The sequence below is a fragment of the Falco rusticolus genome, chromosome 11, assembly GCF_015220075.1.
Source record: "Falco rusticolus isolate bFalRus1 chromosome 11, bFalRus1.pri, whole genome shotgun sequence".
Classification (NCBI taxonomy): domain Eukaryota; kingdom Metazoa; phylum Chordata; class Aves; order Falconiformes; family Falconidae; genus Falco; species Falco rusticolus.
This window is the reverse complement of record NC_051197.1, coordinates 2,201,549-2,226,030: the sequence shown is the minus strand read 5'-3', so window position 1 is coordinate 2,226,030 and position 24,482 is coordinate 2,201,549. Positions and strand designations below refer to the sequence as shown.

At 47.7% G+C, this 24,482-nt stretch overlaps 1 protein-coding gene across 5 annotated transcripts in view; it reads left to right on the top strand.

Annotated features, from left to right (window-relative positions):
- Window positions 1-24,482, top strand: part of PDE4B (phosphodiesterase 4B) — a 215,557-nt gene that overhangs the window by 172,597 nt on the left and 18,478 nt on the right. For all 5 annotated transcript variants that reach the window (XM_037403904.1, XM_037403903.1, XM_037403905.1 and 2 more), the window contains one exon: window positions 16,913-17,025. In XM_037403904.1, coding sequence (XP_037259801.1) covers window positions 16,913-17,025 — 113 coding nt within the window. The remainder of the gene's footprint in view (window positions 1-16,912; window positions 17,026-24,482) is intronic.

Below are 24,482 nucleotides of genomic sequence, written 5' to 3'. Positions count from 1 at the left end.
AAATGGAAAGTCATGTGCAGCTTACAATCAGATGTTTCACAGAAATTCTATGGATTTCACTGAACTTATTTCACAGAATTAATTAATTCAGCGAGGCAGTGTGAATGACAGCCCAGAGACCTTGGCCAAGGCTAACACGAGGTGCCTCTATTATGCTGCTAAATGTAAGAAATTATGAAAGGTGCCACGCTGCATAAAACTTAAAGCATAAAAAGTAAGCACTGGAATAATCTGCAGCAGGCCAACCCATACTTGACCTTCAATGGGGAATATTTCAGTTTCCATGTCAATTTAATCTGATATTTTAACTGAGATTGTTAATTAATAAGGGTGCTATCGGTATAGCTGACATTTTTATTTCCTTGAACTTGGTTTGAGGTGCTTAAATAAATATATTGTGAGGGCCTTAACTGAATGCATTTTGAGAGTGAAAGGCTGTTTTTACCTGGGCTGGCTGTAGCGATTTGACAAGGGCTTACACTTCCAAGCCTGCCTGTCGCTGTCAAGCCTGTCCTCCATCTGCCCCTTGAAGGCACCTCTCTGATGGTGCAGCTCAGTGCGAACAGCCTGGTTCGGGTCAGGACCGAGACCTCAGATGTTAGGAAAGTGGTCATACAGGAATCGGACCTCCAGGTTTAATCACCTTCTGGCTAAAATGATCCAGGTGTAAGAAAAAAACCCCACAAGTAAGTTATTATCCGATGTTCTCTATTATCTATTTCTGACTATGGATAACCATTTAATGAATCTGATGCTGTGTCCCTGGCAGTGTCGGGGAAAATATGGTCCAGTGCTGAGCCACATCCCAAAAACATCTTTTAAAAAGGTGGCGACCAGGGTGTGATGGCCTCGGTTTGAAGGTGACACAGAGGCACAGTGGAGATCAGCACGTGCAAAAGATTAATACGGAATATTAAAAGCTGTCAAAACAAATTATGCTGGTTTGTAGGATACTGACATCTCCCTCTTCCTCCCCACCCTTTTACCCATGGGACTCACTCTGTGATTTTAGACAGATTATTCTAAAAGGACGTATGTGCAGTTTAGTAAACATAAAGCACACTGAGTCACAGCTAGGAACAGCTGAAATTGTTTGCTAGGGTAGATTAATACAGATGATTAGCACAGTGAATATTTTAGCTCTGTTGTGGGCTACTGCGGGTCTGAAGATTTTTATTTGTGTGACTTGAGGCTCACTCCGTATGCTCAGAGTTACAGCGTGCAGACGCGCAAAAAGTGAATCCATATGTCTCAGGGTGCCACCAGAGATCTCTTTGAATGGCACTGGCTCAACGTGCAAAACATTCCACATTTTCAAAAGCTGGAGGACTGAAGATTAAGAAACAACTTTTTTAATTGCGTGTACTTTCAGATTGTTCAAGCTATTTCTGCTGGTTCGGCTCTATGACCGACCCACGGTCTGCAGTGAGCAATACTCTGACTTCCCACAGTGTCGTTTGGTACAATTACAGATCGGCCGATAGGGCTTACTCAGAGTATCACTTAAAAACCCAATATGTCAAAACAGGTCATTTTTTGCAACATGCTGCGTACTTGAGTGGCTCTGCTCAATGCGGAGTAGCAATATCTGTGGGTTTCAGATGTAGGATGGTGCTCATATTCATTTATTTTGAGAGGCTAAATAAGGGCAAAAAGTTCACGTAAGGTAAATTGTTGAGGTTGACATTATTACCCTTTGGGTACATGAAATATCTATTGTAGGAAAACAGATTAAAATTCCAAACTAAATCAGTTTTTTAAGCTTCCGTCCTAAGGATAATGCTTTCAAGAAATTACATATAGCCACGAAAAAAAAAAAACCCAAACCATTTAATTATATTTATTAATTAATATAATTTAAATGGCTGGTGTGGTGGCTCAGAATGTAACAGCTGACTGAACGCCCAGTCTTTCCAAGGCTGAGAGCGGGGCATATGGACATGAAGGTTGATATGTGTCTTAAATAATTCCTACGAATTATGACTGGGATGCTTCCAGGAGCCACATTCTTAACTTTCATATTGAAGACCTTAAGGAAATTAAATTGAGAGGAAATGGAGGACAATTTTGTGTTAAATTGTAACCTTTCCAGGAGCCAAGGAAACTGATTTAAACAAGTCCAAGGTCTTACCAACAGCCTGTTCTGCATTGCTGTGGTGGCACAGGTAGCCTCATTCTGACCCTCATTTAAAACTTCTGATTAATTTCCCTTATGAAGAGCTAAGGTTTATTAGTAAACTTTGTCTTTACCTCTAATGCCACTGGCCAAGGGGAGCTTTTCAGGTAGATTGGCACTGTGCTTTGTGCTTCCAGGATTCATTCCTGAGGTTCCTCTTCCATTTCCTACCCCGGTATTTGTTTCGCCACAGTCAAAGGACTTTCGCTCTTGACAGAATACCTAGACCATAAGTTTTATTATCTTCAGGTTAACCCGGTTCAAAACCTGATTTAATGGCTACAGATGGGTACGTGGGTGAAAGTAACATCTGGATTCTGTGGCAGATCCAAACGCAGACCTTTTTGTTTGTGGTTTGCAAAACTTCTGAAGCAATGAAATAGAGTACGGTTAGCCCTTCGCATCTTTCGTGTGTCAGGGTGGGTTTTTTCCCCTTTGTTGAATTAAAATCGTTGCTGTGGTCTGTCTCGATAGTTCCTTCTTCGTCTTAGGCCTGTTGTGAAAGCCAGCTCGCGGTTTCCCAGGGCGGATTTCAGGGCGGCAGCAGGGGCGCCGGCGGTTTGCGCAGACGTGCAGCGGAAGGCGGCTGAGCGAGGCCCTGCGCTCCCACAGGCGGCGGCCATGGCACCAGGTAGCGCTGCCATCCGCACGCTGGCTGCGGGTGAGCCAGATCCAGAACCGGAAGGCGTCTAGCCACAACAGCACAGGATGGTGCCCCACCTAATTAAGCCTGTTGAAAGGCAGGGCTAATTAGTTTAGGTGGAGTGCCTTGTTAGCACAACGATGTTGCTTCCAGGATCCAAGTTGGTTTCCCTGCACGTGTAAGCTTACCAGCCCTCTCAGAGCCAGCCCACATGTATCGAATGAGATAATGTGCTGCACGGCACAGGTAGATCCTAAGTGGGTAGCTAGGTAATTTCACAATCATATCCTGATTTTTCAGTGTCTTTCTCACACTCGTGCATTCACATGCACGCCATGTGCTCAGGAAGAAAACACATTTACTCATATAGTAAAGTGTCCATCTTACTGCGGTCCAACCTTTCCTTGTTTAGCTGGAGAAACAAAAACACAATCTGGGCACCCCGTGAGTTGCAGGAAATTGGGATTTCAGTCCCCAGGCTCAGCTCTGGGGCCTGGGCTGGAACCTTCTGCAGCCCAGCGAAACCAATGCTCATCTCCATGCGCAGCCTGCAGCTCTCTTTTCACTGCACTTTGAGGAGCGTGTTGAGTAAACGTGTGGTGAGGATTCACTTAATTTAAAAATTCATAATGACCTTGGTAACTGTGATCTGTCTTCAGAAATGTGTTCGAGGTATGTATTTTATTTTCTTATGAAACGTCATCTGAAAAAACATTTTCAGCATTCTCCGTGCAGGTCTCTCCTTTAAGTGCACCATCAGTCTTTTGCACTTGTTAGTCCCTGTGTAGGAGAGGTACTCTCTTGCGTGTATTTTATCTCCTGTCTTGTGATTAAGGCAGGAATCCTATAGGGCAACAAGGAATCAAGCCTGGTCAGTAAAATGATAATGTGCCAAACCCTGTGTTTGCTCCCCGAGATAAAGTTGGAGCTGAACAATCTTTCCCGTGCATTCAACAGGCCAAGATTAGATTCTGCCCCTCTTGCCATTTCTGCTTCTCCCTCTCCATGCACTGAGGAATTCCTACTATGCAGGCAAATCCCGTTCCCAGATTCCCCCATGATATCACTGCTAAGTGACATCTGACAAGATGCTTCCTGCATTTTGTTACTTCCATTTGGCACCATAAAAGCACTGTCACTTACCCTTCTGATTTGTGGCATGTGGCAGCTACACTGTATTGTTCGCTCCACGTGGCTGCCTGGGGGGGGGGGGGATGCACAGGCAGGGAGGGAGGGAGGGGACACTGCAGAAACCGGGACTGCCTTGTGGCAAAAACTCCATCCCACCCCAAGGTGAGATGGTATCTCCAATCTAAATCCTTCTTCAGAACTTCTTCAGTTTTCCTCCCTCGTTAGCATTTCAGATTAAACCTTTAGACTTATCTTCACATCAGAAATTACCTCTCTGGGAAGCTTCATAGGCTTTTATTAGCCACCTTCAGGTGTTCTTAGTGTTTACGCCTCGTTTTTGCACCTCATTGTAATGCAAAAGTTGCAGCGTTAACTTTGCTTTGGGAATCTTCCTCTAATCTTTACACTGTAGCATTTTTAAAGTTGAGATTTACACAGCTGTTTTAGCATGCATGCATATCTGACATATGTAAACACACGAAATAAATGTAAGTATTTTTTTAGTTTAATTCAGAACCCTGACTTTTGATTAGCTGGTCCTTTCCAAGTGGTTCCCAATGCTCATTCTCAGTCAAAAAGAGATGTTAGTATTATTTATTCTGTGGGAATGGAGATTCATGATTAAACATCTTCTGCACCCTGCTGCAATGCCCACTGAACCTCTGGTCCTTCTCTCCAAGCAACGTTTCGTAAATTCAGTTCTTTGCAAGGCAATACCCGAGTAGCATCCCCTCCCGTTTTCCTTCATTCTTTTTTGGTCTGTTTTTAAGGTGTCTGTGGGGACATCACAGGCTTTCCTACCAGCAGTCCCTGAAGAACTACAGCTGTACCCCCCACCTGATGCCTCCTTCAGCTCAGAGCTTCAGCTTCTTGAGCTCAGCAGGGCACAACACCCAGACTGAACTGCTGAGATTGTCCCAGGCAGGTGTCTCGGCTGTTGGTTGCCTCTTCCGTGTCATTATCCTCTCCTAGAAGGAGTGATGCTCTTGGTACTCCCAGTACCTGCTGCCCAGTGCAAGGGACTGGCACTAGAGGACTAACTCTAATGATGAGTGCTGCTTGTGGGCACCCACAGTTATTGCCACAAAGCCTGGCGAAACTGAGCGACTTCTCCAACTCCTGCGATAATAAACCGCAATCACCCTCCTCTAGACTAATTGGTAAGCAATTGCCTCATTACTGCTGACAGTCAGTGGTCTGTTCAGTGAGTTGCCAGCCTGTGTGGGTCCTTGGTGACCTGATTCTCATGACCTGGCTTGTGATCCACCCCAGCCAGCCTGCACACTGGTACTGGTGGGTATAGTCAGGACTTCTGCAGGTTTGTCCAGTTCTGCCTTAACTGGCTCCATCAGGGCTTGGCTCTCGCTCCAGGCTGACCTCTTGGTATGGGTTTCCTTGAAGTGTTTCGGTTTTGCCTTCAAAATGGTGGCTGAGCCCCCACAACTGATCTCCTGCCGCTCACTTTGGGGTGGGTTGCAGGAATCGGGATCAAAGCAGTGCTAGGGGGACAGGCTTCCCAGCACCAGGGCTCTGCAAAAACTCTTCTGTTTGCTGCCGAGGGCTTCTGTTCACTGCTTGGTCTCAAGACTCCATCATTGTCACAGGATCAATTTCACGTAACTTCAGCCATCTAAAAATTATAGACCGATCTTAAGTAGTGGCTGATTTTTGAAGAAAACATCGAGAGCTCGGGAGCAAACCATCCTGTTGTGCAGGAAGATCAGGAATTTCAGCAGAAGCCAACTTGGTGAAGCAAGGAGCTTCTTAACGAGTCAAAGTGCAGAAAGAGAGCAGGCGAAGAGTGAAAAGGACCGGTAACAAGGGAGGGATGTAGCTGTTTGGGTGTGTGGGGTGCAGCTGGGCAGACCAAAGGCCGATGGAGCTGTGACTAGCGGGGGGACTCCAACGAGGGTATGGAGTATGGAAAGAAAGTTCAGAAGAAATGTTAATCTATGCAGGAAGCCGCTTAGTGACAGCTGGTACACGAAAGGCCAAAATAGGCCAAAATACTCAGTGACTTTTTTTGTCTCAGTCTTCACAGCCAGAGTCTTGGCCCAGGCCCCAGCATCTGCTTCCCCAGGCAGCTTGGGAAGGAGAGGGATGGAGGGGAGCGGTGTGTTAGGGGCCACATAGAGGAGGTGGATGTGTTCAAGTCCACCTGTTGGACAGGATTCTGGCTGGAAAAGCTGGCTGGTGTGGCTGTAAGGTCAGCGTGTGTCAATCACGAAAAATTCTGGTGCTTGAGAAGGTCTGTCTTTGAGAAGGGTGAAGGGGATCTGGGGAACTGTGGACAAGTCAGGCTTTTCCCTGTCACCAGAGAGGTCACTGAGGGTGTCTGCTGGAGTCTGTTTCCAGACACACAGAGGGCAAGAAAGTGAATCTGGAATGATAGACACCGATTTGCCAAGGACAAATTGTGCTTGAAAGCCCTGACCTCCTCCTCCAAGGGCTAGCAGGATGGCCCGGCTGTGGGAACACGGAGGGCCTCCTGCAATAAGCGCTTTGGCTCCATTTCCCACAGCATTCCCACGTGGAAGCTGAAGCAGCATTGGCTGGCCAGACGGACTGTTGACAGGGTTGGGTATTGCTGGGCCACCAGGCTCTAGGGGTGGTGATAAAGGCTGAGTGTGCAGTTGGTGGCTGATGACAGGAGGGGTGTGGGGAGGCTAACAGTGCCCTACAGCTACTTGTGCATCAGTTTGATGTTGGTGATTAGCGGGGGATAGTCCTACTGGTGGGAGGCCAGAGCAGAGGACATCTGGAGGTCCCTTCCAGCCAGTGTCTTGTGACTGCAGTAGAGGTGCCTTCTGTAGTTAAAGGAGAATGACGGCACCTCCGGAGGGTGATTCAGCCCATCGCAGCAGTCATGCTGAGAATAGACCAGGATTACCCCTTGGAGGTCCCAGCCACTTTCCACTGACTGTGCGGGGAGCTTAGGTGATTAACTTTTAGATGGCTAAAGATAGCTCAGATGAGCCCCCCCACCCCAGTGACATTTCTCCAGGCTAATATTACTGCTTATCGGTGTTGCTCAGATTACATTGCAGCTGGCTCAGTGATCGGCAGCGAACACATTGGCTGTTGACTCAGAAACATCGCTGCTACTATGGCAGTCGAGTGACTCGCAGACGTCTCCTGCGCTTCGCGGCATGGCCAAGTCATGCTGCAGGCATTTCTCCCGTCACTGGAAGCCTCTGTTTTGGTGGTTAAATGAGCTGTGCCTTCTTCCTTCTTGGGATGCAGCATGGGGATGTGAAGTGGTTTGGGTTTGTGTCGTTCCCTACAGGCAGGAGGTTCTTCTTTCTCCTTTTCATATTGCTTTCTGTGGTCCCCGTGCCTTCACTTGGTGAGGCGTCTCTGCTTACTCCCCCGAGTCTTCCACTCCTGAATGTGTCCCCGATGTTCTTGGCGGGGGCTGTTACAATCACTGCCTTGGCGTCTTTAGCAAGTTTGGAGCCGTTTTTCTGGGGCCTGAGTTTTCCCAGCAGCCTTTCTGGGCAACTGAAATGGTGTGTCCCAGAAAGGACCTGTCTTTAATTAGGGAACTTATAATGCCAGACTCCTCAGCAGTGTAACGGAGGAGTTCATTTCTTCTGCTCCTTGTTCTTTTTTTTGGGAGAAAAAAAACATGCCCCCCAAAATCTTGGCCTTATTTTGCCTGAGGTCGTAGTGCATGTCAAACACTTTCATCAACAATTTCAGTATCACAAACGTTATTCCTGGCAGCAGCATCTCTCATTTCCTGGCATTTTTCGCAACTAGCAGTAGAAAGCTTTCACTTCATTTTTTTTGTCTCTATCTTCCTCTATCATCTCTGAATACAGACTCCATTGTTTCTGCTGCTTTTGAGCCTGTGTTAAGATTTTGTCTGCGTTCCCCACAGCTGGATCTCCTCCAGTGCCACCTCTAGCGGTGCCTTTGCCAGTTAATCCCATTGTCTCTCTTTGCAGGGGTTTCGCTACCCTGGCCTCTCTCACCTCCTCGCGTGTATTAGCGCTGGCTAACAGAAAAGTCCACGTTTCTAAAACAGCTTTTCGCTAAAAGCATTGCTTCGAGACAGCTCTCCGTTCATTTGCATGCAGTGCCCGTGCCCGCGCCGCCTGCAGCCTGCCCATCTCCTGCCGAGCCCTGGCACCTGCTGGCCCCGCTCCACGGCTCTCCCGGTGCCCAGCGCAGCTGCCCCATGCTGGGGAGCAAAGCCAGAGCCCTTCGCTCTGACCCCCACCACCCTTGCCACCAGAGGGAGGTTGCAGTATAGCTGCAGGTGTGAGAAATGTGAGAGGGGACAGCTAGAGTTACTGGTTGAACTGGAGTCCCAAAAATATGATCGGGAGGGGGGAGAAGGGCAGGATCATCCATTTGTTTGGGGAGTTGCTCAAGAGCGTACTGGCTCCACCTGTTCCACAGGTGCTGGGGCTTTGTGCCTTTCTTAGCACATCTGCACTTATCTTTGCAAAAGATATAATTAGTTTCATTGCATACAATGAAATGTTGGGGAGGAGGGGAAGTGTATCTAAAGACTCTGTCGTTCCCATGATTTTAGATTAATTCCAGCCCCGCGGTCCAGCGGACCGGGAGTGCGCAAGTGTCCATAAACCTACAAGCAGGAACATGTTTGTGTGCTGGCAGTGTTGCTGGCACGTGCGGCGTTGGGTAGTTCTGCTGGATACATCGTGCTTTTGAATAATACCCCCTTTTCGGTACACATCTAGCTTTTGTGCTTGGAAAAAAAGTTTGACAATCTGGTCCATAGACTCCCTGAATATTGGAAAACATACAGAGCATCTATAAAAGAAACCCCTAATTACAGGATACAGGGCTTTTTTCAGTGCTTGCAGTTTGTAAGATGGTGCTGTCAGACATGGAGATTTTCACTGAAGATTTAAAATTAATCACTGCATTTGTGCTCTCTGCCTTTCATTTTGTTCCCTGTGAATTTTCAAACCCATCTACAGAACAATTTTCTCAAATACGTTTGTTGGATCTGTTAGAACAATAGTTTAATTCAAGGAAATAGCTCTCTGCTCATGGGTAGTCATGAATGCACTAACAGGATACATTAAACAAATAAATTATTTGGTGTCAGTTATTCACTCGGCATTGTCAAGGATAAATATGTAAACATGTCCGCACAATCTGTAAGCAACCACAGATATATTAGGGAAGGCAAAGGGTAAATGGCTGACAGCCTGCCCGAGTCCCTGTTCGATCAAGTTTTGGCATGCCATTTGTTGATAAACCTGTTTTACTGAACATGCTCTGTGCTCCCGGGTTTTAGAGTGATGCTAGACACTGGCTAGTAATTATTGCAGGGCATATAATGAATCTTGCTTTTTTAAGTTTAAGTAGCCGTATTCTTTCGTTGGAGGGAATGGGAGGGAACACCTTCGGTGATCTGGATCTGCATGACTTTTATCTAAGCCATGACCACATAGAGTACCTTGTTAAATCACGCAGGCCACCCTTCCTTTTTTTTCCTTCTTTTCCATTTCCTTTTCCTTTTCCTTTCCTTTTCCTTTCTTTTCCTTCTCCTCTTTTATTTTTCTGTCCTCTAACCTCCATCAGGACTTACAGTCAAATGGGTCTCAGCTGAAGCACAGGTGAGTTCAGCTGGTGGATCACATCATATGTGAGGATCCCACAAAGAGGGCTTTTGCCAGCTTGCTTTCATAGAAGCTCTTAGTCATTAGTAGTCAAGGACTGAGAAATGTAAATGAAGCCTTCACTAAACATTAATGACATCTGTACTGCTCGCAAAACAATAATCTGTCATTCATGTGATTAAGTAGAGGATCTCCCTTCTCTGCTTAATCTTTTTGGTCATCTATAATAATGACAATTAAGATAATCTATAATAAATATAGTATGCTATATAATTAAAAATGGTTTGTCTTAATGTCCTCTGACGAATTCTCAGCGATAAAGACTCATAATGTGTATTTTTACAATTTTTAAGAAAGGTCTGTATCTGAATGTGCCTTTTTTTTTTTTTTTACTGTGTAGATTATTTTAAATATCTGTAAATAAGCAAAATATTCAAATGTGCTGAAAGCCTCTGGGACAGGGGTTGCGTTGTATGGATTCACACTGAGAATTAAGCACATTTTAAAATTGCACCCTTAATGTTATTTTCAGGTTAGGCGCCTGGGAGCATGCTTTCAGACGTTTCCTAAAGCAGAGTTTTCAGTGCCTGCAAGCGGTTTCATGCACCAGGATAAACATTTACATGTTCCCATACAAGGACATGGGGACTTCAAAAGCCCCAGCTCACCTAAGAGCTGCAGTGGAGTTCAGTTCACCAAATGGACTCATTATTGACCGTTTGTTTCCCCGTCACTAGTGAAACTAGGGAAGCATTTTATTCTGTATTACTTAAATTTTTATCTTTTGTTTCTTATGAGTGTTTGCCTGCTTCAGGTTTTGTTGTATTTTATCAGTTTGTTAAACATTCAGGGAACGTTTCAGCGCCTGCCTACTGCCACGTACATACTAGATTTGGGAACAGATCCAGTATTAAAGCCGTTCCAAGGCAAAATAGAGCAACCGTTCTTACTAATTTTGCTTTGAAGTGAGCAGATTTGATCCCGAGTCTGAATTGTTGTTGAGGTAAGGTTAAGATAGAGTGATAATATTTTTTATTAAATCAACTGGAATCACTGGAATATGGGCACTTTGGTGACCTTGGTGGCTGTCCCCGGAGTCTCAGATGAATTGCTGCTACAAAGGCAGGCTGGAACTGATTGCAGAGTGCTTGTAGGAAGGATGGCTTCAAATTTTGAAGAAGTTTACAATTATAAAGAGCTGCAATTTATTGCAGCCAGGATGCAATTAAAAGTAAATAACCCAGAAGATGTCTTACTGGTACTGTGAACTACTGGCTGCGTACGTGGGATAGGATATACTGCGTTAAAACTTGGGAAGACTGCTGTAAGCAGCAATGCCTTGCTTTTTAACCATCATCATAAGAGTTTCTCTTTGAACTTTTCGGCAGCCATGTTTCATAGAGATTTTTTGGGTTTTTTGAGTCTTAAACACTACACGCATAAAGTTTATGAGCAAAGTTACTATCCATTAGAAGTAACTATTTCTTTTTTTTTTTGCAGAATTAGGAATTAAATCTTTTACCCATACAGTCAGTCCATAATTTGATCTTTAAGAGTTGAGGAGAGCAGAGTTTGTAAAGATGTCTGCAAATATTTGTATGCAACATTTCTGGCCTGCCAAATTGGACAACCTGTTCACAAGATAGAAACCCATTAGCAATATTAGCCTGCTATATCATGGAGAATGTAGTTATTTGGCACCTGTAATATTCTGCTGAGCAAAGAGGAGAACTGCAAGTCCTCTCCAGCTTTTTTAACTCACCTGTTTGCGATCTGGTATTTTGGCCACTTAAAACTTTTTAGCCTTTATGCTCTCTGCCAGAAGCAAGACACGCTATGTCTTAATGTATTTATTTAAAGGGGACTGGGGTGGCAAGAGGGAATTGTGAGGAGAGAAAAGCTCACTTTGAGTTTTGGCGTTTGGAGCTGGTTTCAAAGTATTTCCTATCTTGGTTCTTCTGCCGTGGCAGTTGAGGGCAAAGACACCACTGCCTCCCGCAGCCCCTGGGGCTGCGGTCTCTGCCCCACCACCGTGCCGTGCTGCCTCCTGAGGCTCGGCGCATTTGGCTAACAGGATGGGGACAGCAAGTTTGTGGGTTAAGAGAGGGACCAGAACGCACGGCTGCAGCTGCAGATAACGCTGGCCTCATGCTCGACGATACCCCAGCCAGCGGGCGAGCGCAGGGGCTTGCACGCGTGGTTGTGCAGTGGCAAGGGGCTGTGGCTCTCTGCTGCAGGGAAGCACGGCACAGACATGGGGTTGGTGGGGGAGTATGGGCCAAGAGTTCATCATATTAAGCCCCCGTCTCATCTGTGACACTTCATAGGCCTTCTGGTGAAGTGTGTATTTGCTCTTCAGCTGAACCACTCCCAGAAAGAGGATGATGTCCAAATCCTTTCACTTTTCACGTACTCAAGAAGAAAAAGAAGCCTCAAGTCCATATTCACCGTGAGAAACCAATAGCATGGCCAAGTCAGCAAATGGGAAAAAGCTTCTAAAAATGGGCTGCTAAGGCACTTCTCTAGTGAGAGATACCGTATGTTCCATTCCATCGTCTTACAGAGATGAAGAAGAAACAGATGGAAAAAGTACCAAAAATGCAGTTGTTGCAAAATACTGGCACATAAATGAATTGTATTTCAGTACATTAGAACATCCTAAGTGCCAACGGAAAAATATTAAATGGTGTGCTGCTTCTGAGGGCTCAGCCAGTCTGTCCTCTGATGGTCTGGCAGCAAATCGGGTCTTGTGACAAAATGTCACCTCGGTTCCTGCTAAATTGCCACCAGGATCAAAAGTCATGCAGAAACACCATGAATACTTGAAAACTGAAACAAACTCCTGTCTTTAATTAGTTCTGTATTCTGTCTCAGAAATGATTTCACGTAGGGCGCTAGAAAAAATGACGGAAATGCTGGTTATAATTTTATGGGTAAGGGCTTAGTTATGCAACACCCAAATATAAACTGAAACATGATACAGTTGAAGACACATATATAGTATTCCAGGAGTTCATATCCAGAAATTGCAGGACTGTTTCCGTAAGTGACCATGTGCACCAGCTGTACCAGGAAGGTTATCAAAGTCCACGAGTGGAGATGGTTTAACGGTGTTTCTGACAGAGGGTGTTGTGCTCCTGATGTCAGTGGGACGCTCACATTGGATTCAGGGAAAGAACACGTCATGTAGCATCTGAACTTTTGTTTATTGTTTATGTGAATCCCTGTAGTAACGCTAGATACCAGTCTGGGAGAATCCCAATGGCGCTTCATCTTTCTCTTCTGTCACTTCTTTTTCTTTCCCCCTGCTTTTGGAGGGTTCCTCAGTTCCCTGCTATCACTTCCAGTTCCCTCTTGTGCCCTGCATGGCCACCTCGGCAGAAGCAAATGCTGCTCCTGCAGGCAGAGCTGGCACTGAAGCATCACGAGCTGTTGAGAGTGTATCGTACTCTCGTGTATCATGCTGTATCGAACGCAGCTCTGGCTGTGCTGTCTGCAGGGATTGATGCTGCAGGAGTGCTGAGCAGAGTGGCAGGTGGCATGGTGCATCAGCAGAGGAGGAGCTGCTCTCACTCACAGGGGCTGCGTTGGTTCTGTTGTTTAGTTCCCTTACCAGTATCACTAGGTACCGCTAGTTTTAAAATATTCAAATGTGATTAATGTGGTATATATCCATGAATATTAACTATTAAGAAAGTTAGAGAATCCATGTTATTCCCTTTTAAGATCATTCCCACAGAAAGCTATTGCATTCATAGAAGAGCAACTTCTAACTGGTGTTCTATCAGACTTATTTTTGGATAGCTGTGTATCTTACATTTCACTAGGGACTTGGGAGTAAGCACTTTAATTTTACATGCTGTTTTTCAAAAACACCTGGTGCAAATTTAGCCTTATCTGTGTAATCGTAGCCGGTGCTTTCACAATTTATTTGTAAACAGTCACAACAAGTTAATGAGCAGGGAGTCAGAGGACTTGGATGTGCCCAGAGAGGGCTGGTTTGGTAGGAATTGGGGTTTCCAGTCTGATTGGTCTGAGACTGGGTCACTTACAAAGCGGCTTAGGAGACAGTTACCCCGTTTCTAAGAAAGGTTGAGCTCACGCTGTCTTCCTTCTGTCAAGGAGGATAATGTCTTTTCTTCTGCTTGACTGTCTAATTTCTTGAAACTCGTAGGGATGTGGTATTTTTGACGTACTTACTGGTCGAGCAAACCGAGCTAAAACTGCCGCAGGTTCAGAAATGACTGACTGAGGAGTCGAGGAGGGCAGGGAGGGTGGAGAAGCTGAGAAGCATGCATACACCTGGAGGGAGGCACACCACCAGAGCCACATTTCACAGGGCTCGTTTACTTAGTGAGTGAAAAAATATTTGGATTAGTCAAAACCAAAAGACACTGCAGAATTTCAGAGAAGCTACCCAAGGATGAAGGTGATGCATCTTTCCCTGGGTCTGAAGACCCAGACAGAGCTGTGCGCAGGAGGGCAGTGGAAATGTGCAGGCTGGCTTAGTGTCAGAAAAAGCTAGAAACAGTACTTTTATATGGAAATACACTTATTTTAAATTGGGCATTAAAAAGCTTTTGAACAGTAGCAGTACTCACCCATTTTTTCCCCTTAAAATTATACTTAGCAAGAACAGTTTACTATCATTTCACTGCAGCTTTGCCATTGAAATGACTTGAGATGTTTTAAGTAGCAGTTTTCAAAACATCTGCATTTAAATCGTTAATCTATTGTCCTCTAAATGTTTTTGTTGAAAAGGCCTAGGTAAGTGACAATGCTCGTACTTTTACATGAGTAAACCAGGCTTCAGACCAAAGGGATTCCCACTGTTCCCAGGGGAGCCTCAGGGAGATGAAGCAGAAAAGCAGCTCACATGCTGCAAAACGCTGGTGGCAAGGAACGGTCATTTTGCACGACTGTCCAGATATAGTCTGCTAAAAATTCTGAAAAACATTTAGAATCTATAAAATATTCACTGTATATTTATCTCATCTTCTGAAAAGGTAAAATAAAATTTTCAATTATTTAGAACTAGCAGTAGCCAAACCCCCTTGTTCCATACCTTATACTTGAAGTTTCCTAATTCACATTGTTCTCCGTAATATCTAGTACCTTTCCTTGGGTTTTGGTGGTGGGTTTTTTTTTCTTTTATTACACAAAACTCTGATTTCAAAGTAAGGGAATATAAAGGGAATAGCCTGAACCTTTCATCAGCTCTGGGGAAAATAAATCCTTCAATATCAAGTGCAGATTTCTGTTCTTGGTCTTGCATTGCCGTGATGGTTCTTTCGGAGGTGAAGATCTGAAGTGAAACTATTGGGGTAGCAGGTCCTGCAACCTCGACCCTGGGCAAGGCTGGAAATCCCCAAAAGGGCTAAATTAGGGTCTAGTGCCAGAGTCTGTCCTCTATGAACCTATTCCTGCTGCTGCTGCTGCTGCAGGAATGCACACGTGCCATGGTTCTGCTTAGTGGAGAAGTCTCGGAGAACACACTACAACAGCACAGTGCAGTTCGTTATTTACACGTATGGTCAGCTCCTCCTTAGTTTGTCTGAGGAGATGGTATTTTTCCAATTCCTAAAGTCATGATTTAGCCTGTGTTAGTTTTATCAACGCAAACATTTTCTATTACAAGGAATTTGAGCCCTTCCAGGTCAACTAATTCACATGATAAAGTAGTTGATAGAGAATATGCATGTTAGAAAGGAAAATACGCTCAAGTTCTGTGTGTTTTGGCTATTTCCACCTGCTTTTTGATATATGTATCGTAGAAGTATGCAAGAATGAGATTACTTGCCATGTTTGGAGCTCTGTGAGCACAGAAAAAACATTTTCAATGCCACAAAGATTCAGATTTACTGAATCTTTACAATGTGCCAGTTCCAAGCACTCCCTGCAAGTTTATTGCTGAAATACTCTTTGGCAGCATCTACTTTCTGCCATGTAACTTCCAACATTGAACATACAGCCTGTGCACAATACTTATTAATGATGTTCGTTGCTTTATGGCGATGGTGAATGATGATGAGGATCTATCCCTATGAAGGCAGGTACCAGCACGAGGTGCAGTTTGGTCCCCCAAGGACACGGGGGGCCGAAGAGGGTGGCAGCCCTGCGGGGAGCACACCCCATGCAGTCCTGGTGAGGGTTTGACAGGGAGGGCAGTGGTATACACACATATGGGGCATACGTGTGTACAGCATGCGTGCTATACAGCAGATGCTTCGCTGAGTGTATATCATAGCAATCCTGCCCTCTGATGTCACTGTTACCTGCTCAGCCAGTGCCATTAGAAATGCTGAATCCATTAACTTTGACAGATTTACGGGGTAAGCATATGTCACTGGTATTATGAGAAGCAGTTACATTCATGGAGAGATTTTATGATTCACTGTATCCGCTTATGTAAACCTTAACTTTTACACTGAGAGCCGCTCAGGAGCGCATTGTCCTGCTGACAGGGTCAAGGAGCAGAGCTTGGTGGGAGCAGGGGCCAGCAGGCTTGGGGAGCAGGGCTGGCAAGGCTGGGGTGCAGGGCCTGCTGGGGAGCACAGGCACATGGCACTGGGGAGTGGGACCAGTGGGACGCAGCGCTGGTGATGTGGTCAAGGCCACAGGGAACACGCCAGCAGAGCTAGGGGCTGGCAGGGAGTAGGGATTGGCAGGGAGCTGGACCAGGTGGGAGCTGGGGAGGGGAGCGGGATCAGGCAGGGGTGAAGGAGCAGGGCTGGAGGGGCGCAGGAGCAGGCAGGGCTGGGGAGCAGGGCTGGTGGGGCAGCAGAGCGGGGTCGGGGCACAGAGGCAGGCAGGGCTGGTGGGGATGGGGAAGTGGGCCGGGGGAGCAGGAGCAGACAGGGCTGGGGGGGATGGAGAGTGGGCGGGGGATGCAGGAGCAGGCAGGGCTGGTGGGGCACAGGGGCAGGTGGGGATGGGGAGTGGGCCCATGGAGCAGGAGCAGGCAGAGCTGGCGGGGATGGGGAGTGGGCTGGTGGTGCGGGGGCAGGCAGGGCTGGGGGGCAGGGCCGGGGGGGCGCAGGGGCCGGGGGCCGGCGGGTAGCCGGCGGTCCCGCAGCCCGGCCCTGCTCGGGGGCGCCCGGTGCCCCGTGCCGCGGGGGCAGGGGCGGGCTGCGGGGCCGGGCCGGGGCGGGCCGGGGCGGGCGGCCGGGGCCGGGGCTGTGCCGGCTGCCAGCGGCGGGCGGGGATTTGCTCGCCGGCGGCGAGGGGAGCGCAGCGGCGGCCGCATGATGAGGGAGCGGTGCGGCACCTCCGGCGGCGCTGGCGGCGGCTCGGGCGGCCCCGGCATGGAGAGGCTGCCGCCGCGCCAGCCCGACTACATGTCCGTCTGCCTCTTCGCAGAGGAGCCCTACCAGAAGCTGGCCATGGAGACGCTGGAGGAGCTCGACTGGTGCCTGGATCAGCTGGAGACCATCCAGACCTACCGCTCCGTCAGCGAGATGGCATCCAACAAGGTGAGCCGGGCGCGGGGGGTGCGGGGCACGGTGCGGAGCCGGGCGGCGGGCGGTGCGGGGCGCGGTGCGGGGCACGGCCGCCTGCATCCCGGCTGTGCAGGAGGGAACGCGCAGTTCGGCGCTGGGCCGGGGGTGCGGGTGCCCCGCGGGTCCCAGCAGCGCCCGCCGCGCACACGCCGGCCCCGCTCCGCTCGGTCCGAGGCGCCCGGCGCCCGTCCCTTCGGCACCGATGTTTCCAGGCACAGCGGGCAAACGCCCGCATTTAACAAATTATCACTTCAGAAGTCAATTATCTTCATTGCTGCCTGTCCGTAATAGCGGTAAGCTCTAAGCGTTGCGGTGCGTTGTTGGTCGCTGTTGTGCCCGTCGGTGGGCGCCCCGTGTGTCCCCAGCGGTGGGCTGGCTCCGCACCGCTCGCCCGCGCGGGCAGGGAGCGAGGGCAGGGATCCCGCACAGGGAATCGGCTCCCGGCAGAGATCCCGCACAGGGAATCGGCTCCCGGGGGAGCTGCTCGCCCGCCTCCCGGGACCTTGGCTCCTTTGGGGTTTGGGTGGGTTTTTTAAATTTGTAATGAAAGGGGAGTTTTGAGTTCTACTGCGAGGAGTCAGGTATTTTCTCTCTAATTTAGAGAGAGTAAGTATAAGTAAGTAATATAAAGCCAGAAAAGTACATTGTGCTAAGAGGAGCGCGAGGGAGAGCAGAGTCCCAGGAGCGCACCGAGAAGCAGCAGAGAGGAAAGGCGAAATGCGAGGTCTGAACCCTTGTGTGCGACTTTCAGAAGCTGCTGTTCCTGCCTGCCCCCTCCCCGTGCTGGAGCCGGGCTCCCCAGCTCCGTCCTGCCCAGCCGAACGCCAGGCTGTGGCTGCAGCATCCCCCCGGGCAGGAGCCTGGCTGCCGGGCGCTGTGCGGGGTGGCGGCGCTCCCTGCCCCGCGGCACCGCTTGGCTGCCAGCGCAGCCTTCGCACCTCCGGGACAGCCTGGCTGCTCCCCATCCCTTGGCTTTTCCAGCTCAGCTTTCTCTCACCCAGGCTTTAATGCAGTGTTTACAACCGTGCCTTGTCTGATGGAGCAGCTCTGCAGTCCCAGACTGAGCTTGCTCCGTCGTTGGGATTCGGGCTGTGTCTGCTGCATCCCTGGCTCTGACCCGCTGCCACGGTGAAACCCGGTTCCCAGTTGTAATGCACAAACCCCATGTTGTTGTTGGGTTCTTTCCTAAGTGGAAATTAATGAAATCAGAAATGCTGAATCATAAACTGATTTTATGAAAAACGTTGAGCAGAGAAATCCTATTATTTCGGCTTCCTCCTCTGTTAGCGATTACCACAACGTGCGGGGCCAAAGGAAGCAATAAAAGTTTTATAGACCAAGCTTTCAAGAAAGAATATTTTTTGTTTGTTTGTTTGTATTGAGGGAACCCAGGGTGAAAGCTGAGAAAGGTTTAGGCTGCAGAGGGCTGCACCTCCAATGTGGACACTGATACCCTTAACTTTGAGATTCTTTTTTTTTTTTTCTGACTGCCAAACCAGACTCGTGAAGGTGAAAGACTTTAACTAAATTGCTTGTTGTAGTAATTAAAAGTTGTGATCTCTCTGTGTGCAGATGGCTTGCAGCTGGGCTGAGCAAAAGGTTCCTGAAACTTTGTTCTTTCATAACCATTTTCTGAAATGTCTGCGTTTTTTGGTCAACTTCCAGTATCATTTTCATCTGCGAAAGAAGAACATTAAATGGCCTCACACCTCACTTTCCTTGCCTCATCAGCACTAAATATTGACATAAATTAATTTGGGGGTTTGTGGCTTTTGGGTTTTGGTGGCAGACGTACAGTCTGCAGAGTGATCTTGCAGAGCAAGAAGCCCTTGGTTTAGAGACGTGCATCTTTAGGAGGAGGCTGCGACGGTCCTTAATTGGTAAGGTTTTTCCCTTCACCAAGTATCCCACTCAACTGCCAGCTTTGGTCAACGGCATTTAAATTTGTCACCGGTAAATAGAAAAACAGTCAGATGTTTTGAAAACAGGATGCTTGGGCTCCACATTATTAAAGAAAAACGGAAAGAGAAACAGTATAGATAGGAAGAAAGCAAATAGACTCAGCATGCTCCCAAGTGCAAGAGCAGTATAAACAGTGACCTATCTTCCTGACCTCCGCTCTCGCCGAGTTCCTGGCCCCGCGCCACCCAAGCCAAACTACGTCATTTGAGACTGATAGTAGGCATGGCACAGCTGTTGCAAGTGTGACTCGAATTTCCTGTCTCCTTCCTGACAGACGTAGTTTAGAAAACCCAGAGTTGCAACAACAGCAGAGAGAGAGGGAGGATCTCGGCATACGTGTTCGCAGGGTGATTCTCAGAAGTCCTGCAACAAAAAGGAATTGCTGGGGGGAAACACCATGCAGGACAGCATCCTGGCTTTAAGCTGATGGTTTTCGGAAAACATCAGTTAAAACATGTGCATATACGTTTTTAAGATGTGAGTTAATTACAGGAGAAGTGAGGAAATGAGCAGCTAATCTTACTGTGAGCTAACGAGTCTGATTGCACTGACATCAGTGTGAGCCAGGGAAGCACTGCTGCTTGCACGGTGGGACACTACGGTCCCAGGAGCAGGGATTGGACGTAAAACTGGCAAAGGGGAAACTGTTTCCCCTGTGTGTTGTCGGTATCTGTGAGTCCTGCTGCATTACCAGAGCAGTGCCTGATCTGCAGGCCAGCCCAAATCCCTTGCTGCTCCAGCTCCAAGCTTTTGCTGCAGAACAACTGACCGTGCACAGTGCCCTTAGTTTTTTTCTCTCTAATTTAGAAAGTTATCTGGAAAACTACCTGGTTGCAGGGAATGCAACCAATACGAAGGGGATTTATTTTCCTAACATTAATACTAACCTTTTGCTGTGAGGAGAGTATGGCACTGCAGCTGTGCAGTGAAACGAAATTACCTGCAAAAAGCTCTGTAGGCACTCAGTGTTGCCTGAAGAAGCAGACCACATATTTACATTATTGTAACATATATATTCTTTTTTTTTGCTTGCATTTATCACCCTGTCCAACTTCCAGCTCAGACAGCTGCTGTGTCTCAGAAGGATTTGTGAGTCATGGGCCTGCTGATAAAGAGGGGGTATATTCTCTCTTGGTGGCCACCCTGTAATGTTGCATTTGGCATTAGGCAGCTGTGCGCAGCCTCGCTTGTCCTGCGGATGGAAGTGCAGGACCCCCTCGGCTCTACTACCTAGCCTAGCATTTGGGATCTTGAGAAGGACACACTCGGTGCATCTCCTGAATCTTAAAAAGGAGCAAGTATTTTTCCCAGCTGAAATGCTGGTCTTGCCAGCTCCAAGCATTTAGGGATGGAGAAGACGTTTGATTCCTGGCTGTGCAGTATACAGCCCAGACTGTGCCTAAAACAGATATATCTGAATGGGCCCAAGCAGTACCTTTCCATCTCCTTAAAGCAGACCAGTCTTATTTAGAGCTTTTTGCAGTCTGTCAAGTAAGTAAATGGACAGGTGATGTCGTTTGTGCTCTGTGAGGATATTCTGATTTTGACAGAGGTGGTGTCATCAGGGTGCCTGCCTTGTGCTCTTGACACTTTTGAAACCCGCTGCTCTCTCCGGACTGTTCCCTGGGGGACCTGTCCCCGCCAGCACTGCTCATGCAGCTGCAGACACTGCAGAGTAAATCTTTAGTTTCTCATGTCAGCTCTTAAAGCCATCTCCGTTACTCCCAAGTGCTGAATGATGCAACTCAAATCTTGCCACCCAAGGCCGTTTCCAGCCAGTGGCTCAGGGCAGCAGCACGTCAGGGCTTCGCACTCCTATCTTGGTTGCTTGTGAGCCAGAAGCCACTAAGATAAACATAACTGATTTCATTTTGCTTGTATTTCAAAGGGCATTTCAGTCAGAAAAGAGGAGCAAGGCCGCACCTAGCTTTCAGGAGGCAGTGGCTAAATAAACATCTGGACACTAATGTAAACTCCTGGGGTCAGTGGTAGAGGTTGAGCACGGCACAGGGCCAAGTGCCAGCAGCGTATGTGCTGGGCTGCACAGCCTCCGCGCCCGCTCGCCTGTCTTCTGCCAGCCCACCAGCCCTCCGTCTCATCCCCTTTGGACGTGATGTTTCCCTTAAGTGGTGCCGACCTGTTTAGTCTTTTGCTTGCTTTTGCTGTAACTTCCTTTGTTTAATGCGCTTTAAAATAGCCGAGTGCCGCACAAAGAGGGGCTTGTTCGCTTGTGCAGCAGCCAGCAAACAAAGAGACTTCCACGTCTCCTGTTTTTACAAGCCGGGATGAATCACTGAGCTCCGCACGCGGTTCCCCAGCCGCACGCCGGTATTCCCCTCGCCCAGGGACTTACGTTATGGAAACCGGGATCTGCTACCCAGCTCTCTGGAGTGTGGCAGGCTGGTCAGAGCAGCCCTTGGCATCGCTCTGCTTCAGTCCCTGCAGAGCCCTAACACGTTGCCCGTGTCAGGTTTGACGTCGGCGTGTTCAGCAGCGGTTAACTGTTTCTTAGACGTACAGCTGCTGTCTGCAGAGCAGGATGCTAGGCGATCGTTGTGCTCGGTGAGAACTGCGGTAGGAGCTGTTTATATCTGAGGTTGGGAATATTCACTCCATCTTGGTTTTATCTGATGGCTTTTCGTTTGTGTTGAGGATGTCCTTGTGCTAGAGGACAGGGCAGTCTTTTTCTTAAGGCAAAGCTATGGGTGATGCAGGAGCCAGGTTTTTTAACAGAGCCACTTGGGAGTGGAGAGCGCAAGGTTCCAGTGAAGCCTGCTGAGTGAGGAGGAGCCGGCTCTGGGCAGTGGCTCTGCCCCAGGCTGTAAAACCCCTCAGAGCTCCTCATGGATGTTCAAGACTTGCGGAGATGGGTCCGAGTCAACTCCTGTGTATCAGTTCTCATCACTATCATAAATGGACTTATGGGGTAGCTATCTCTGTATCCATCCTGTTCCTCCTCCCTTGCTCTTTGGCCTCTAAAATAAATCATTCTGACTATATCAGATATGTCATAAGAGTGGGGTGGAATAGTGGGGCCGTATGTGGGTTATTTAACAATATAATATTCTGGTCTTGTGAGCCCTCTGGGCTGCCAGTTTCTGAACGTCTTAGTCAAACTGATTCAAATGTTTAAGTACTGGAAAGCTGCACCACTGGGAGAAGTGTCCAGCATCGGGAGCCAGTGCCACTGTTTGAGGTGCCTCCTAGAGCACAGTGACTCTGAGCGGCAGATGCATCCTCACCTGCTGGGACTGTTGTGGTAAACGGGTGGGAAAAGCCCATACGAGGGAGATCCCAGGACCAGCACGTCTAGATAGCCACAGCAGATAAGAAGACTTTGGTTTGAATGTTGGTTCAAATCCATCCTCCTGGGAGCCCTTCTGTGGAGCTGCCATCCTCTGGGACGTGACAGTGCCCAGGACCTTCTAACATGTCCTTTAAAGATTTCTGCTTGTGCTGGGATGCGATGTGTTTTAAAAGTTCTGCATTCTCAGACTTTTACGTTATAACACATTAGGGTGGGGCTTAAATAAATAATAGCTCAAAGGCAGGTTCAAAATGAATCATGATTTGAGGGCAGGACTAGAGAGTGACTAACTGTTCAGAGCAGTGACCTATCTGGAAGTGAAGTGAGGATACCGGAGAATGAGCATGAAATCTCGGAGGAGAAGCATCACTTAGATGAGGGTGAGCTGTGAAGGATTGCAGAGTAGGCTTTAATCCTTGGAGCAGTCCCAATCCTGACCCGATTTTGTGGACCAGGGCAGTTTGCACAGCCTTACTCCGAACTCTTTGTTTTTTACCCAGTTGCAGAGCAACTGCTCTCGGTGGGGCGGCTGGGGATCAAAATACTTGCGCTAAGTGAAACTTAATTGAAAGATGTTGCGTTATCAAAGCCAGAACATGTTGTGGAGATGTACTGGTTTGAAGGCTCATCCGTCAGAGCTCTTAGAGGGAGAGATTCCTCTGATTAAAGCCTTTGCCCTGTGTTTAAAGCAAACAAACAAGAAGTGCCTCACCTTGCTGCTGGTTTAGCACAGCTGGGCAAACGCCACATAAAAATTATTCTGCAAATAATTTGCCTATCTCTGTGTGAGAAGGACTTTTCATTTAAATATATTTACATTAATTAGTGCCTTCCGTATGGTTTTGGTGCTTGCGTTAGCCTCATTTTCATTTTGGCAGGACCAACTGCCATGTTTTCTGGGGGGATACCGTCTTGTAGAGCTACACTGACTTCTTCCTAGGACTTGCTCTTTATCCTGTGTTTTCTGAAGCATACAGACTTCTGTCAATTAAAAGTTGCCGGAGTTTTTCCTCATCACGGGCATCATGGAAGAGTCATCTCAGGGCACAAAGTTATTTGAATTTTCCAGAGCCTGTTCTCCTACTCAGGTAAAACCCCAGCTGGATTTGCTTAAATGATGACTGCAGAGCCTGACTCAAATTTAAATTAAATTTAAATTGCTGCTTCACACGATTAACAAAATCCCATGTTTAATTGCATTGCTCTCTTTGTTAAATGACAAATGCTCTTCCCTCTCAGATGTTTGGTTTTTTCTCTTTTTTTTTCTCCTGAAGATTGAGAGTATAATCCAGGCATATTTCATCTGAATGGCCAGCATCTCCTTATGCGCAGCCCCGAGCTCCCCGGGAGCAGGGCTGCCTCTGCCTGCTGCCTGCCTGCCCTGGCAGGGACGAGCGGCTGGGGAGGCTCGCGGGTTTGTGGGCTCTCCTTGCGTAGTCATTTGGCAGCAGTGTGGTTTGCATGGGTGTGACTGACAGAAGATTTTGGTTTGAGATCTGCAGCCTTCTGGAGCGCTATCTGCTCTTGAGGCCACAGATGTTGTCAGCTGCATCAGGTCTTTCTTTAATCAACTTTATGTCAACAAACAAGCTGCTGTAGGTTTTAATTTTGCTGTTGCTTCCTAGCCTTCAGCTCAGGCTGGTACTCATCATCTCTTCTTCCTGATTTTCCTTTTGCACTTAACATGGCAAACATTTTTCCACCTGGTAAAACTCTATAAAAATGATTTTGCAGAACAAATGTTTTTCCTTTTTGCTGGTTTTCTTTGCTCACCTCTCGTTCAAGTGAAAAATACAACCAGTGCTGGGCTGAAAACGTGGTATGAAGACTGACCACGCTGTGTCAGCTGCTCTGGAAAAGGTGGTACTAGTCTCAGGAGTTACCCCTTGCCTGCAATGTGCCATCGGTGTGGTCCTTCCTCCTTACAGTGTAATTTGTTTTATGTTACAAAATGTACCTTTCAGTGATGAAGAAGAGAGTACAGTTCCTGAGGGATCGCTGCTCAGCTTTCGTGTGGTTGCGAGCTCTTGCCATGTGCAGTTTGGTACTTACTGGTGAGGAAATCCTTACAAAATCGAGTAAGTTGACACGCAGGCTCCGGTTGTGGTTGCGTGTATTAATTGGCTACAAGAGACCTGTTCTTAAGTGTAGGAAGAGCATT